Source organism: Sciurus carolinensis, chromosome 11 (assembly GCF_902686445.1).
Source record: "Sciurus carolinensis chromosome 11, mSciCar1.2, whole genome shotgun sequence".
NCBI classification, from domain to species: domain Eukaryota; kingdom Metazoa; phylum Chordata; class Mammalia; order Rodentia; family Sciuridae; genus Sciurus; species Sciurus carolinensis.
In genome coordinates this window covers 15,120,577-15,137,237 of record NC_062223.1, presented here as the reverse complement: position 1 = coordinate 15,137,237, position 16,661 = coordinate 15,120,577, and the positions used below count along the sequence as shown (strand labels likewise).

At 44.2% G+C, this 16,661-nt stretch overlaps 1 protein-coding gene across 4 annotated transcripts in view; it reads left to right on the top strand.

The window, feature by feature from the left end:
- The window catches only part of Stx3 (syntaxin 3), a 42,284-nt gene extending 26,200 nt beyond the window's left edge, over positions 1 to 16,084 (top strand). The window contains exons 3-11 of one of the 4 annotated variants that reach the window (XM_047515926.1): positions 333 to 432; positions 2,079 to 2,153; positions 3,505 to 3,572; positions 4,624 to 4,732; positions 5,550 to 5,623; positions 5,781 to 5,915; positions 7,848 to 7,958; positions 9,270 to 9,381; positions 12,063 to 16,084. In XM_047515926.1, coding sequence (XP_047371882.1) covers positions 333 to 432; positions 2,079 to 2,153; positions 3,505 to 3,572; positions 4,624 to 4,732; positions 5,550 to 5,623; positions 5,781 to 5,915; positions 7,848 to 7,958; positions 9,270 to 9,350 — 753 coding nt within the window. In that variant the 3' untranslated portion in view covers positions 9,351 to 9,381; positions 12,063 to 16,084. Of the gene's footprint in view, positions 1 to 332; positions 433 to 2,078; positions 2,154 to 3,504; positions 3,573 to 4,623; positions 4,733 to 5,549; positions 5,624 to 5,780; positions 5,916 to 7,617; positions 7,729 to 7,847; positions 7,959 to 9,269; positions 9,382 to 12,062 lie in introns of all 4 variants that reach the window. The other 3 variants (XM_047515925.1, XM_047515928.1, XM_047515927.1) reach the window with 3 other exon arrangements.
- Positions 16,085 to 16,661: the final 577 nt, after the last annotated feature.

The following is a 16,661-nucleotide window of genomic DNA, read 5'->3' as shown; positions in this document are numbered from 1 at the left end:
TTTTGGGCTAAGAGATCTGCCTGATGAGGTTAGCTGATACCTTCCCTTTGTAGATTTTCCTCATCTTGACTCTGACCTGACTCCCATTCAAGGAGGGTGAACACATCCCTTCCAGGGAGAGGGAGGATGGGTTTTTAATGACAGTTCTGTTGGGATTGGTTTATCTGTCTATGGAGAGGGTACTCTCTGGGCAGCTGGGACTTCAGGTCATCACCTCCTTCCCCAAGCCCACCTGATAGTGACTTCACCAGGAAGTGCTGCTGAGCATGCAACTCAGCTGTGGACCTAGCCTTCCCCTTTGATGATGAAGGTCATTGTCTTTCTGATTGTAGATCGAGGAGACTCGGCTCAACATTGACAAGATCTCAGAGCATGTGGAGGAAGCAAAGAAACTCTACAGTATCATTCTCTCTGCACCAATTCCAGAGCCAAGTGAGTGTTTACTCAGTTGAGTCACCCAGTGGTCACCCTTTGTATTGGGGCCTGTTTTCCTCACCTCTGTGAACAGCAGGGGCGTGTACACGTCACCCTGGACTAAGGTACACATCATATCGCCTCTCTGACTTCTTCACCTTATCCCAGCTCCCACTGCCCAGCCATCAGCTCTTCCCTTCATGGTCTCTCTTGAACCACGAGGCCAGTCTATCCTGTTTCCCAGCTAGACCCTCCTGCGGCTAGAGTGACTCTTAGCGCTTCCTGCACACTGCCTGCTCTGTCCCACTGCGGTGCCTTCATTTCTACCATTTCCTCCACCTGAAAGGCTTTTCCCAGCTCTCTTTCTAAATCCCACCAGTTGGAGTTCATCTTTCCCATGAGGTGGTCTGTTACGGTCCATTTCACAGGAATCCTGTCCCTAAACTTTTTTTTTTAAAGGGGCAAACTTTTGTTCCCCCTAATACTAGGGGGGATCACATCTTGAGAGTAGAATTTAGGGCTCTGTTTTCTGTTCCTTAAGAACAGGGAGCAAGCTTGATCATGTCACTTCACTCCACTTTTTTCAGTGGCTGTTGCCTCAAGATTAAAGTTGGAACCTTTTAGCAGAGCGCATGGGAGTTGTGTGGGTCAGGTTCCTGCCTTCTTCTCCACCTTTTTCTCCTGCCATCCCTCTCCCCATGTTACTTATACTTTAGTCAGACTACACTCTGTTCTCCAAACATTTCTTATTCCCTCATCCCTCTTTCATATGGCTCCCGCTTGCTGTCCATCACCTTTGCTACCTGGTCAACCCTGAGTCCTTCTTTGAGACTCTGTCCTACTTTCCTAGTCTTTAGAAGCTTTCCCAGAACCCCAACACCCCTGACCCCTGGCTGTGCTAGGGAGCCCTTCATAACCTCCTCACCAGAACTCCCACTTGAAATTGTGTGAGGTCTGCTAGTTTATTTCTCCCCCACCCGTCTCTAGACTTGGAACATCTCGAAGGCAGGCTCTACATCTTCTCTCTGATTCCTTAGTTTCTAGCTCACTTTCAAGCTTGCAGTGGGTGCCAAGGATGGTTTTTGAATGAATGGTTAAAGCTAACATCTGTTTTGCTCCATACATCTCAGGACAACCCTGGGCATGTAGGTGTATCAAAAATACTTGCTTCATTCTAAGTTGATGGGTCTTGGCTGAGATCTCTTTCACCTTGAAATCCCACGGAATTCTCTCCTCTCTTCTGAGATTAAATCCTCATCGTAATCCAGATGGTTTCCTCTAAAAGTAGAATTCTCAAAGATTACTTGGGGAGGCTTGTTGAAAAAGCAGAGTCTGGGGCTCAAAGCCTGAGTGTTTTCCTTCTGTAGGTCTTGGATGCGGTAACTTGAGAATGCCTTTTATTTTAATCAATTTTTGAGGGTGCAGGGGCTTGAAACCCAGGGCTTCATGCACAGGATCTACCACTGGGCTACACACCCAGCCTGAAAATGCTTTCTAAAAACAAGCTCTCTGATTCTAATGACAGATTCTGGGAAACACACTGGGATAAGTACTGTTGTGAACAGTATTCAGTGGGTGCCTGAGAAAGCTCCCACCCCCTCTTCTGATGGCTGTGAAAGAAGTTAGTCCTTTTCTAACTGCTTCTACCTCCTTTGTTTACCCAGAAACCAAGGATGACCTTGAACAGCTTACAACTGAGATCAAGAAAAGGGCCAACAATGTCCGGAATAAACTGAAGAGTAAGAAGGGAACAGGGGAACGAGCTGGCCCTTACCACCCTCCACTCAGCTTCCTGGGTGCACCTCCTCCGAGCTGCCAGTCACCTGGCCAAAGTGACACCACTTGTCCTGCTTATGGTTTGGGCATTGTCCCTGGAGAGACCTATGGCAGCCCCAGAAAGTTCCCTTCTCTTGAATCCTGACTGTAATTGAAAGAGTCCAGAATTGAAGTTAGGAGACGGGAGCTAGAAGGTGCTCTCGGCTACTGACCTGGCTTCTGCTTAGTCCCTGGGTGCTTTCTTACTGGTCCTGTTTCCCTGCATACCTCTGAGTGGTGACATACATGCATACATGCATGCAGGATTTATTGTTCAGTCCACAGATATTTCTGGGTGGGCACCTTCCATTGCTGCCCACCCCCTATTTGAGAGCATAGGTTCAATTCTCTTGGGGAACAAAGGGTTTACACGTTCCATGGCTACAGTCTCTATGCTTGCTCAAAGTACCTGGTGAGTATGTGCGATTGCTCAGGTGAGAAAGCAGTATCACTGAGCCTAGCTTATCATTTCTTCCCCCCAAATAAATTACAGCAACTATTCTAATGGGTGTGGAAAGGGAGTTGTTAGTAGCAGCTTCCAAAAATAATAATGATAGTGTGGCTACAACTGTACTAATAAGCACTTTATGTACATTCTCATTTAATCTTTGCATTGGTACTGTGAGGAAGGTACAGGTTGAGCTTCCCTAATCTGAAAATCCAAAATCCAAAATACTCTAAAATCTGAAACTTTTGAGCACTGATAGGACACAAGCAAGAAATTCTACACCTGACTTTATATGAAGATACTCAGTTACAAAACAAATACACTAAAAACATGGTGTAAAACTACCTCCAGGCTGTGTTTATAAGGTATATAAGAAAGAAATGAATTTCGTGTCCTAATCCCAAGATAGATTATTGTGTATAGGCAGTATTCCAAAATCCCAAAAATCTGAAATCCAAAACACTTCTGGTCCTAAGCATTTCAGGTTAGGTATACTCAACTAGTGCTGGCTTTTGTCATTTTGTAAACAAAAGGACAGAAACAGGAGAGAGTGGACCTGACTTTCCCAAAGTTGCACAGCTGGTCAGCCACAGGGTAAGGATTTGAGCTAGTCTCATGGTGACCAAGACCAGTACTGTTACCTGGTATTGGGTGGTGAAGGCTGATGAAAGCAGGTCTGTGGCTCACAGGAACTGACCTTGACGATCATACCTGCCTGTTGTTCCACCTTCATGGGTGCTGTGTATGAGGATGGGGTGGGCGGTTTGCAGGGAACAGTGTGTTTCTTAGAAGGAACAGCATTGCTGGAATCCCTCCTATCATTCCAGGCATGGAGAGGCATATTGAAGAAGATGAGGTCCGGTCGTCAGCAGACCTTCGGATTCGGAAATCTCAGGTAAAGTTGTCCCTGATTTAACAATCATCTTTTCCAATTTATTGTTCTTCTTTCTTTTTCTTAAGCTGTGGAGTCTTTTAAAAAAAAAAAAAATTCTTATTTGGAACTCAACTTGATAAACTGCTAAAGGGGAACTCTGCAGGTCGAAGCAGGGGTCATGACTAGAGGCCAGCCCTTCTGGGTCCTTTTCTCACACTCTCCTTCTGTAAGGGGGCCTTGAAGAACTTCCCATGACTCCCCAGAACACAGTGTTAGTACCTCCTTGTTTCACAGGCAAGGACATTGAGGTCTTCTTTTAAAAGATTGTTAGTCATTAGTTCAGTTTGGAGCCAGGCACTTTGGGGATCATCCGTGTCCTTAAGGAACTGCATGACATTCAAGTGGCCATGGATCATGTATTTAGCTGGATACAAGTGAGGAAGAGCAAGTGGCTGGTAGGTCTCTAGTCAGAGTTATGCAGTGATGAATTGGCATGGTGGTAGTGGGCTTGGATAAAATAGAGAAAATGGTGATTTTGCAAAGGAGATACAAATAAGGCTTATTACTGAGAGGCAGGCAAGGAATAAAAATGATGAAATTTCGAGCGTACGCATCCAGGGCTATTGAGAGAATATATGTACCTATAAGCAAAGAAAGCTGGGGTGACAATTTAGAGGAAGAACTCAATGATCTTTAGAGGCATTACCTGTGGGAAGGGAAGCTGACAGCTTTAGAAAATAAGCCAGAGGCTGTGCCAGGAATCTTCTAGTCCAAGTAGTTGCAGGGCTCAGAGATTCCCAGAGATGGTATCCTTTTGCCTCATAATTACCATGCGAGGTCAGCGGGGTAGACAGACTGAAACCATGCTTTGGAAATGGCGGTGGGCTCACCCAGTGATCCAAGTGAGGAAATAAAAAAGTCAAGTATCAACTTGGTCTTTTGGTTCCCAGCCTAGTGCTACTGCAGAGGAGGCTGGGGGATGGGGTGGGGGCTAAGGAAGGAGTTCTATAGCATTTGTGCACCTTTCCCCTTCCTCACTTCCTGGGGACTTACTCATCTGACGTTCCCACAGCACTCCGTCCTCTCTCGGAAGTTTGTGGAGGTGATGACCAAGTACAATGAGGCCCAGGTGGACTTTCGTGAACGCAGCAAAGGGCGAATCCAGCGGCAGCTTGAAATTAGTATGTGTTTAAGGTTTGGCGTGTGCCCCTCCTCCCCCTTTTCCTACTACGTGATTGTCCATTCCAAGTTGTGAGACCCCTGCTTATGGCTTCTGCTTGATATTTTATGCCCAATCCCAGAGCAGACGTTATAGAATCGGCACATCCTGAATGCTACATCTTGGGAGAGGGGGCACATGGTCATGAGGTCCAAGTACTTTTATCCTCGTGGAACCCAGCACTTCCACATCCCTAGAGGGGAATCACCTGCTGAATAGTCATTACATGTTTTTACTGTCAGACAGCAAAGCACATTTGTGAAATAAGCATGCGGTACAGGTTGCCCTGTGGCATAAGGAAGTGAATAAACTGCCCTGTAGGGACTTGTAACATGGAAGGCAGGGTCCTATGGGTGAGTGGGACCAACCGTATGAACAAGGATGCAAATGTGTTTAGGGTTGCAGGCTGTCGGGAGTCTGGGAAGAGTGCATGTTTGGAGCAGCAGTGCAAGGTTAGGATGGTCGAGGGAGTACCTGTGAACTGTGCATTGGAAGGAGGCCTTGTCCATGGCATAGTGCATGGGGCTAGTACGCAGCTCAAGCTGGGAAGTGATGTGATCATAATATGTACTTTAGGAAAGGAGTTGCTGTTACTGTTATGGATGGAGTGGATGAGGGGAGAAATTAAAAAAAAAAAATCAGGGCTATATGGGCAGTGTTGTAGAGGCCCTGCGTGGTCTTTCCAGTGAAGCAAGCAGATTCCTGATTTTTAGGGGACTTTAAAAATGGAGTTGTGCTTTGATCTTGAATTTGATGCTCTACTTCTTTTATTTATAAAGCTGGCAAAAAGACAACAGATGAGGAGCTGGAGGAGATGCTAGAGAGTGGCAACCCTGCCATCTTCACTTCTGGGGTGAGTGACGTGGGCCTGGTCTAGCTGGCACAGGGTAAACTGCAGCTGCAGGGAGGTAGGGGATGTGAGGAGCCCATCCGTGTGTGTGTGAGGGTAGCTGCAGGGGCAGCCTTTATTGCAGGGATGGCTGATGGCCCTTCTGTGTGTCCTGTTGCAGATCATTGACTCCCAGATTTCCAAGCAAGCCCTCAGTGAGATCGAGGGTCGGCATAAGGACATTGTGAGGCTGGAGAGCAGCATTAAAGAACTTCATGACATGTTTATGGACATCGCCATGCTGGTGGAGAATCAGGTAACTGGCAGGGACAGAGGAGAGGAAAGCTTAGGTTCTCCTGAGAATGGCTAAGGAAAGGAGTAGTGGAAGTCAGGGGAGGAAGGGTGGACTAGGGAATTTGCATAACAGGAACAGAATTCCATCTCTCAAGTAGGTTTGTGTTCTCATCAAATGTGGACACTCTGGGTCATCTCAGCCTTGTCCTTCTTGCCTATTACTTTGGCCTTCCAGTCATTTCTAGTGGATACAGAGTTTGATGTGTTATATCAAATATCTTGTTTACCCAGCCTCAGGATCTTTTTTCCTTCTTTTTATTTTTCAAATTAGAGATAGAGGTTCTTAATGATGGCTTAAAAGCAGTCTCCTCATATGAGACTAATGATGTTGAAAATGTGATCTTTTGTTCAGTTCCCAGTGACAATTTAGTGAAACCAAAAACAGAGGATTTTGTTCTTTTCCAGTTTTTTTTTTCCACCTGTGTTTTTCTAAAAAATTTGGCACTTTTTTGCTAAGGAACAAGAACAGACATAAGGGAAAAAATAGTAAAAGAATAATAACAGAAAAACTTGAAAGACTCAGGGTGCTGAGTTTGATAGTTTGCTGAGGGTTGAATTCTGTGTTGCCTACATGGGGGGTTAGCATTGACAGCACCAGATGGTCCCGAGTTCTTATGATACAGATATATGTGCCACCGGGTCATAGTGCTGGGACACTTTTACCAGGAATTTCCAGCTGCTCTGCCACCTAGCTAGGATTGGAGACTGCTTCCTAGGAAGATACTGCAAAACCTAGGCATGAGCATGCCTGCCCATTTCTGACACCAGTTCTCTGCTCTGGGCCTGAGTCTTTCCCCGCTCCTTCTGGTTTTGAGACCATTTCTCAAGTTCCTCCCTCCCTACTTTCTTTTTTCATCCCACACTGCCTTGCTGAGGAACTGGTTTGAGATTCAAGTGATGGTAAGTGCCTTGCTGTGTTCACAGTGGGCCATAATGTGATGGGGTTACATTGAGGAAGTCCTGGGGAAGCGAGGGTAATTTCCATTCTCAGACGCCCAGGATTTAACCAGAGTGACCAAACATCCTTGTCAGGAAGTAGTAGCTGGGAAACATTTGAGAATCTTATTAGGAAACCACTGTCTTGGGAGGAAGATATACCCAAATAGCTTGGATAAACCCAATGTCTGACACCTAGGGACCTGGGGATTTCTCCTAGAAAAAGCAAGTGTTTCCAACCTCATACTTATTGAATACCTACTGTGCGCTAGGCACTACTGTATAGTAATGAACAAAGTCAGTGTGTGCCGAATGAACTTGTTTCAGTTCTGAATGACCAGGAAGAGGCCAGCAACCTGGTGATCTCTGAAAACATGAGGTATACTTATTTTAGGCTCCTCACCACATGCTCATGTTTAAAAAAGAGAGAGAGAGATGGGCGGGGGATCCCTCAAGAGTATATTCGTATGTAGTTAACAGGCGTCTAGACAGTCTCCTGCACACGTCCAGCCAGTACTGGATATAGAGAAGTAGTTCAATGAATGTCCTTTGAATGAGTGACCCCCATCAAGGCTGGGGAGCTACAGGTAGTCACATGGGGAATGCGAAGGTGTGCCCTCTAGAAGGAGGAGTTGCGAGGTTTCTGGATGCGCCTCTTGGCACTGTTGAAGTGGCTGGGGCTGTTCCGGGCGGGTTAGCGGGGTGTGACTGGTGTCTGTTCTTTGCAGGGTGAGATGTTAGATAACATAGAGTTGAATGTCATGCACACAGTGGACCACGTGGAAAAGGCACGGGATGAAACTAAAAGAGCTGTGAAATATCAGGGTCAGGCCCGAAAGGTGAGATTCTCCAGCTGCCGTTGGGGAAGAGTCCATTTTGTTCGCTGTCTCTTGCTCTTTCTCCCTTCCCTCTTCCTTCCTCTGTTGCTGCTGCTGCCACCTCTTGCACCTGGGGAAAGGGAACCATGATTGACCGGATTGAGAACAACATGGACCAGTCAGTTGGCTTTGTGGAGCGGGCTGTGGCGGACACCAAAAAGGCTGTCAAGTATCAAAGCGAAGCTCGGAGGGTGAGCGCCGTGGTCTCTGCCGGTGGTACTTGCCTCTCCTCTCTGGCCATCCCCACCTATGTCCTCGAGCCCGTACCTTTGAGCTCTGTCCTTGCCCTGAGCTCGTGCCCCTACCTCAGCCTTTCCTAGAGGCTAGGTGCCCACCCTTCCGTCCCAGGGTGCCTTGCATGGATCTGGCTCACATGCTGTCTCCCAAGAACACATGCTTGAAAGGCAGGTCTGCAGGGTGGATGCATGGCCCCGGTGTTGTTGGTGGTTCTCCCCTGGATGTAGCTCATGAGCCTTTAGGATTGTACACTTGCCTCTTCTGTTCTTCAGACTCCTTTCATTGTCTTCCACTCAGTAGCCCAAGCCCTGCCCGCTTCTCTTTTTCTCGGTCTTGTACCTTGCACTGTGCTAATTGCTGTGTAAACATATTTAGGGAAACATCTATTTTTTCTACTTTAGATGGAACAATCGAGGGTCAGAGGTTAAGTAACTGGCTTCGGGTCACCTAGTAAATACAGGAGCTGGGATTCAAATTCAGATCCCAGTCCTGCTTTCCCCACCAAACCTTGGTTTCTGCCTGCTCTTCTGGGGCCTCCGCTGCTCAAGGACTTCTGAGCTGCTCCACTCATTGAGTGTAGGTGTCTAGCTCTGGTGGCTTCTGCCTTTTTTCTGATCTTATTTATTTCTCTTGGGCTCTGATGCTTTTGTTCTTCAATGCCTTTTCTTCCAACCGCATCTATTGCTTATGCAAGTTCTTAGGGAGCTGGGAAGTTATTTTATATGAAGAATCCATATATACTGGATCATACTTTCTGACACCCATTTGGTATACTGGGTCTGATAGATAGAAGTGGACTTTAGTGGACAGATGAACAGAAGTTAGAAATTAGGACTATATAAAAAAATGTCTTTACACTCCCTCTTAAAAAGGAATGCTTAGTCACTTTATATCTTGGCTAACTGCTACTTGGAGACTCTGCCGTGGTCTCTTACTACATTTGTTCACAGATTCAAGACTAGTGTGAACTGAGACTGATGGGAGCTCCATATTTCCATCTGCTGGCATTGCTAGTCAAGAAGTAATCTAAGAAATGTGAAATATCCTAACTGATATTTTTATATAGAGATATAAGCTTCTTAAATAATCTAAGAAATGTGAAATATCCTAACTGATATTTTTATATAGAGATATAAACTTCTTATTTGGATTGATAAGATGCTTTCTATCAGAGAGGAGAGAGGGGTTGGGTTTTAGGTGAGTGTTTTTTTTTTTCCTTCCCTATGATAATGATTTGTTTTTGTCTGTCTTATTCCCTTCTCCAGAAATTGATAATTATCATTGTGATAGTAGTTGTGTTGCTGGGCATTTTAGCATTGATTATTGGACTTTCCGTCGGACTGTAATGAGTGGCCTGAGGGGCTGCTGCACTGAAATGTAAGTAAATGAAGGTTCTCCGGGGCCCTGAGTTGGCCTCTCGTGAGGGAATCAGCCTGGGATTTCAAATTCTACTTCTTTCCTCTAAGGGCTGTCCTTGGCATAATGAATTCTCTAAAACTTTTGGTAGCCTGTGAATTCTTTTATCTCCTTAAAATTCTCTTTGCAGATTCTGCCTGCATCACATGGGTCTCCTTTTGTTCCTGTTCTGTACTCTGTCCCTGTCTGCTGTTTTTGCCTGAGTTTCTCCCAGTATACCTGAGCATCCTGTTGATGCCTGGGTAGATGTTAGGGAGTCTGTGTCTTGGATCTGGGGTCTGTCTTCTGAATTTCTGCTGGCATTCACAGGTGTCGGGCTTTGCTTTCCACATCCTTGTCAGTGTGCGTGAAACTTTGTATTGGGATTTGGATTCTGTAGTTTTGTTTGTGGCTGACTGGTTTGATCTTGAATGAATGGGGTAAGAGCTAGCATTTCCGGAGTATTGAGTTGTGGCAAACAGTTTACTACACACCCAGTCCATGGATCACTGAATGCTTAGGACACTTTTATGGGATAGGCAGTGATATTCTGCACATTTTATAGAAATTTAGTCTTAAAGAGAAGTAAAGTAACAGCACCACGTTCACACACTTAATAGTGGACCTAGAAGAGTTGTTTGCTACGTTTTACTTTGTCTTTGTAAAATAAGGTAACTATTTATCATTGTCTACAAAGTCTAGAGAACTTTAGAGGAGTGACTTTAAAATCGGTGCTATTAATTTTCTTAAAAATTAGTTTTTTGGCCTGGGGTTATTGTTATAGTTCAGTTGGTAGAGTGCTTGCCTCACACGTACAGGCCTTGCGTTCAATCCCCAGGACCACAAAAAAAAAAAAAAAAAAAGTTAAAGATTGGGCTGATCATTAAATCAGGTTTAATAGCAGTTAGCATGACAGAAATGATCTAGTTATTGAGACTATTAAGACTTTGTGACTTTTAAGATATTTTTCTGAATAAAGTATAACGTGTAGTTTTTTTTTAAAGCTTATAAAGTATAGAAGAAATGAAAATAGCTTTAATATTAGTGCTCGTAACCCTGTAACATGTTCGCACACAAGGTTAGTTTTATACAGTTCAAACTATGTTACCTATTGTTTTGTGCCCAGTGACAAAATCATAAGCATCATTCCATAACACAAATCTCTTTGTGGATCTAATTTTCAACATGAGATTGTGGATGTACTTTAAAATGTTTAACACTTCCTCAACTTGGAGTTTGTTACTTTGTTATAAAGTAGTGTGACTGACCCTATGTAACATTTTCCCCTCTTTTATTTCTTCCTCATTATAAATTCACAGAAGTTGAGTTACTGAGGTAATGCATAGAAACATTTTTAAGACTTGATGTATATTTCCAGGTTGATCGCCAGAGCTGACCCTCTGTGGTTTTTCTTTTGCTCCAGCGTGTTTCTTTGTTCCTCTTCCTCCTCTTTCCTTGTGACTGGTGGGTCTGAAAGTCAGATTATTAATTATGTCACTAAACATGCACCTCTTCTTGAGAGAGAAGCAGCAGCTAGGTGATGAGCTTCTTAGAGGCACTTCATTATTGGCTCTCTTTCCTTTTCTTTTTCCTCTCTTTTTTCTGGCATTTGTGGTGTAGTCCTTAATGGTGTTTTGCCTGTAAAGTTTGAGTTTTGTCCTGAATATTAACTATCTCTTTGGAAAAGATGTTTTTTTCAAAAAAGGTATATAATAGTTATCTTTCTATATCCTTGGACGATAGATGCCTTACAAATTCATGGTGCCCCTTAACATTCATGCCTATTTCCAGGAGTCCAGAATGTAAATGAATCATTTTTGAGGTGACTCCTCAAAGGTAGGAGATAACACATTGTTTCTAGTTGATTAGCCCCATCTCTAAGATGCTAATTTGCTGAATAGTTAAGTTGCTCCTCGTAGTTCATTCCATATTCCCTAACAAAGTCAACACTTACAATACCTAGGTCTGGACCCTCCTTCTTGTCACTGAGAGGACAAGGTCTCTGACTAGGAGGGAACGGAGACAAGCCAGGATTGTGTTTCCTGGACGTACCCCAGCTACAGTTCTGAGATACTATCAATATCCCCAGTTTAGATGGGGAAGCTCTTTAAAGCTCAGTGAAGTTAGGAAACATGGCCAAGCTTATGTAGATTATAAGGTGGAGCAGCCAGAATATGATCCTTGAACTTTCCCATATTCTTTTCATTTTGCCCTTCTGCTTTCTAAAGGGCTCAGGGGACAGGTGGAGTTCATGGAGATTTGAGTGCCAGAAAGCTCCTGAAGCTAGTATTCAAGAGAAGAGCCAGAGAACTGATGTTTTTAACCAGCAGTGATTGCCCCTGCCCAAGTCCTCCCATAGGTGTGTGACAGCCTGTGTCTCTCCTACAGGCTTACAAAAGGTCTAGAGGATTTGCTTTCTGTCTCTCCTTTAGTTCGGATCTTTGTTCTTTTGTAGTGGATTGTTTGATTCCAGGCCCTATCTCAGGTTTGTCTGTTGACTTTTTCTAGTATTTTTTATATTCTTTTTTGCAGTTGCTTCTGATGATTCCACCTTCCAGGGTTGTGGCTGGTTCCTCCTGTTGCTCCTCCTCCTCCTCCTCCTCCTCCTCCTCCTCCTCCTCCTCCTCCTGTACACTGATTAGCTCCTCTCCCGCCTCTCTTAGAACCTGATCTCCCTCCAGCCTGGCGTGACCACCTTTATCATCAGATGGGAATGAAGTCTGAATGACCTTCCTGAGAGCAAAGGGGACCCGTTCCTTTGTTTCCTTGTGACCACCCTTGGACCTGACTCAGCAATCAATCTAGCCCTGGAGGAATCCAGCCTATCTGATGCAACCCTGAGTTCTCCTCAAAACACTCCTGCCCCAGCAACTGAAGTACCTTCCCTCCTGGACCATATGAACTGACCCAGCTTTTCCCCTCTGTGGTGTGTCAAATTATGCCTTGCACCTTGGAAAGGCCATGTGAGACCATCCCAAGGTGCTGTATCTTCTACCTCATGGTGTATTTTCCCAGAATGCAGTGCATTTTTCTAGGGGAGTATCTTTAACAAAGCAGAGGGATTCTTCTAAGTTTGGCAACAGTAGGGCTTGGATGGGAGACTTCTGCATGGCAGGGTGCCAGTCCTATTTGTCCTGAAAACACGAGTGACTGGCAGATGTCATTTTGGTCCAAAAAGTTGACTTGCTTGAAATTCAACCTCAAATTCAGCTTTTAGTAAGGTCAATCTGGGGGCCAATTTGGTCTTTCTTGAGGTTGTATACTCTCATGTTTATTCAAAGAGGGACCAGGATGATAGTCATCTGAGGTTGCCATTTGCAAAAACTGAGGGTTTGGAATATTAGTTTCCCTTTGAGTCTTGGACACTGGCTCTTCACCTTTGGAGTGATTCTTTGTGAAGCCATTGCCCTGAGGCCAAAAATAACTAGGGATTTGAAATTGGGCTGGGGACAAGGTGCTAGAGTCTCAGACTCTGAAAAGGTTTCATGAGGCTGAGTGTTAGTCACTCATATGTTCAGGTGTATTTTTATAAGTTTGTATGTGAGATGCATTTACCTGTATGTGTCTATTTCTCAGGAAATAGGAAACTAGAAAAGGCAGATACTATGACCTCAAAAATTAAAAAAAAATTTTTTTGAGCTGGATTAAAAACTAGGTAAGGTGCATTTGTTTACCTGCAAATGAATCATTGTAGAAATATGATCTCATGTCATCAAGAAACTTGTTTTCTAGATGAGAACTGGGAGAATCAAATGAGATACTTGGATTGAGGACTGAGTTGATTCACATTAAGTTTCTGTATAGCACATATACAAGGTGTAATGTTTTGACACCTTTCCCTATCTGCTGCCTCCACTAGGCTTTTCCTGAGAACGTCCCGCAGCAATCCGATGTTATCCATATGATCTATGGGATGTCCTGTCTTGGATTGAGTTAGTTGGGAGAGACTAGAGACTACCTGCTACTGGGTGAATGAGCTTGACAGGTTCTTTGTTTTCCCCAGTTGTCACAGAGGAAGCAACAGCCAGGAAATTTTCATGTAGTGACTGCTAAGCCATAGTTAGTCCCTTAGATCTCTGCCAGGCTCCTGGATTTTGGGTACTAGCTGTATTTCAGCTTTGACTGTAATGCTTTCTAAGGTAGAGTGAGCACCCTGATCCAGCACTGCCCATTAGTTTCCAGTGCAAAGGGTCTCATTCCTTGTCATCACCCAGCACTCAGACAGAGCCACAGGGATGCCCTTCTCCCTGTGGCTGTGATGTTGGACAGGAGACAAGCTCTAATCTCAGGCCTTTACTGTCCTCTGAGACTGAGGCCTGTAGCTTAAAGTTTGGAATGCAACACAGGAAGGGTTTTTGTATTTTTTTAAATGTGAATTTGATTATTTTATTGCTAATTTAAAAATAAATGACTTTATAATGATTGCAACAGTTCTGGCTCTTATCTCCCTGCAAACACTTGGTGATGTGGTGCCACCATGTGGTGGTTTTTGTTCAGGTTTTGGAACACAAATGGTTGTAATGGTTCACTAGTTCAAATTTTTGAAAATGGCTTCTTCACTCCCAAAGAATGCAGTGTACCTGTACTTGAGTTTCAGAGTTGAGGTACTTTCTGCAAAAGAATTTGTTCACTCACGCAGAGCTATTTTCCTATAAATACTCTGGAAACATTTCTATAAACACTCAGGGTTCCAGAAGCCAGATCCATCTCTCTTTCCTTCTGCTTCTCCTTTTCCCTTCATACCCTCTTCCATGTTCAGAAGCATCATCTTCCTTTAGTCAGTACTGTCTCCTGCACAGTGATGTCATTGCTCATGTGCTTTTTCTTTCCTTGTCTGGATGAACAGAAGAAGATCATGATCATGATCTGCTGTGTTATCCTTGCGATCATCTTGGCTTCCACCATTGGGGGCATATTTGCCTGAAAAAGGTGAGCTGTCAGTGGGGAGGAGGGTCAGGTCTGCTTTCACTGGACACTCTTGTGTTCTGGGGCCTTCTCTTTGTCACCAGGCGCACTAATCTGTGTGTGATGAGGTGCTGGAATAGGTAAAGAATAGGGAAAACCAAGGAAAAGGATATTTCATGGACAAATGGGCGGAGTTGGTAGCAGTCAGTGGGAGAGGAAGGGAGAAAGGCAGAAATCTGTAACTGGGTCTGGGAGCAGAATGCTTTGCACAGGTCAAGTCATTGATTCCTGCCATAAAAATTGAGCCTTGGTATCTGGGAATGGCAGAAGGAGCAAGAATTAGTTCTTGCATTAGGTGGACCCTGGACTCTTTCAAATGGGGCCGCACAGTAGATCTACATCAAATAAAGGTCTTCCCTTGGGGTTAGGATAAGTTAGTGTAGCCTGATGAATACTGTCTTACCCCTGTATAAGAGGGATTTGTGTGAAATTCAAATACCATGCTCTACAGTCTATGATTTTCCCCTTCATTCTTCTGTCCTCACAGATGGATCTTCGTGGCATTTCCAATCCTCCCACCTCTGTGGGGTCATCACTTCTCTACTGCAGACTCCTCATCAACTACACCTCTTTCCATTAGGAAATTTCTTAAGACACATGGCATCAATCAGCTGCTTACTAAGTTATGCAAAGGGAGAACTTATGCAAATATGGAAATGGGAGGGGGAAGGGATGAAGGAACAGAGAGCACAGCTGTATTTACAGTTGGTTAGGCAAATAGTTTAAAGGGCGGGCCTGTGGGGTAGAGCAGAAGTCATGGTGGGTACCATAGGAGATAATACCTGGAGCCCACACCGACAGATGGCTGTGAAGAGGCAGTTCCTATAGCACACCCAGTTCAGCAGGCTCTTATGTGAACTGCTGTGAACTGATCAAGATCAGCACACTTGTTACTTCTGCTTTTAAGGCTTTTCTAGGTCTCACCCTTGACCAACTGTGTATCTTCCTCCTTTAGGGTCCAACAGTAGTCTTAAAATGGGAAGTACCAGGCCTTGTCTTGCTCACTGCTCTGTCCCCAGTGCTTAGCACAGTGCCTGCCACTCACAGGTGCCCAAATGTTTGCTGACTTAATGACCTATCATCAAGTTGTGATTTCAGTCACGGAGGCGTGCTTGGGATTGCCTCTTTAAAGGCATCAATGGGAACCTGTTCTTTTCTTGTCAGAAGCTGTGTAAAGCTGCCAGCCCTGGCTGATCGATTTATATAAAATGCTCCAAACCCCAACCCCCAATCACCAGAACACATACTTTATTAAAATGCTTTTTTGTGGGTGGTGATGGTGGAGTCTTATTAGTAGTCTTTCTGTAGAGATGGTTGGTTGCAGGATGGAAGTTCACTAATGGACCCTCAACAAAAGAAACACATTTATACCACGACTGAACTTCCAGCTCAGCACACCATGCTCTGTGGTCCATACAAACAGGTGAAGGTCTAAGGAGGAATAAGTGATCGCTTGCTGCACTTCTTCCCGATATGTGTTGCAGGCTGAAACTGTTGGTTGGAATGCACCAGCACAAAGTGGTCCAGATGCTGTGCCCAACTCAAGGTTTTTATGTTCACCTTTAAAACTATGTATATGTGAGTTCCAGTATGACTTAGTGATTACATTGCAAGCATCTCACTAAAAATACATTAAAATTCACAGTATGTGACTGTTGAGGACCACCCACCTGTGCAGATGTGTACTTCTGAAAATCAATTAAATTCTTATTTTCTTTGCTGGAGATGTTATTTTTTAAGAAAGTGGGGTAAAAATGACATTTTTATCAGTGTGCTTTCTATCAATTTCTAAAAGCAAATTTCTTACAATTTGTGTTTCCTTCAGTTTGAATGGGGGCTAGAGCCACAGGCTAGCTCAGAAATATAATCTTATTTCAAACAGGGTGCTGGAACCATTGGGATTTGAATCATATGGGGTGCTCATTCATCTAGCAGTGATAATTTGTGTGCTGCATGGCATGTGGCACTGTGCTAATCTTGCAGGGACACAAAGAACCAAATACTCTCCCTCCTTGGAGAACTCCAGACTAGGAAGCAAGGAAGCACCACATAATTTCAACTTTTGTTTTAAGTTCCTTTGCTAAAAGTTATGTTCCTTGTCATATTGTCCAACATGCCCCCTTCCCAGACTGAAAGAAGGTAGGTAGCTGGCACCAATAAATATCTCTTGAATCTGTTAACCTATGAAGAGTCATGATTTTCTTTGTTATTCCAAAAGCATTTGTATCTCTAACTAGTAAGTATCATAGAAGCCAGCTTCTGAAGTGTGTACACATGAAAGGCAGGGCAGACAATTT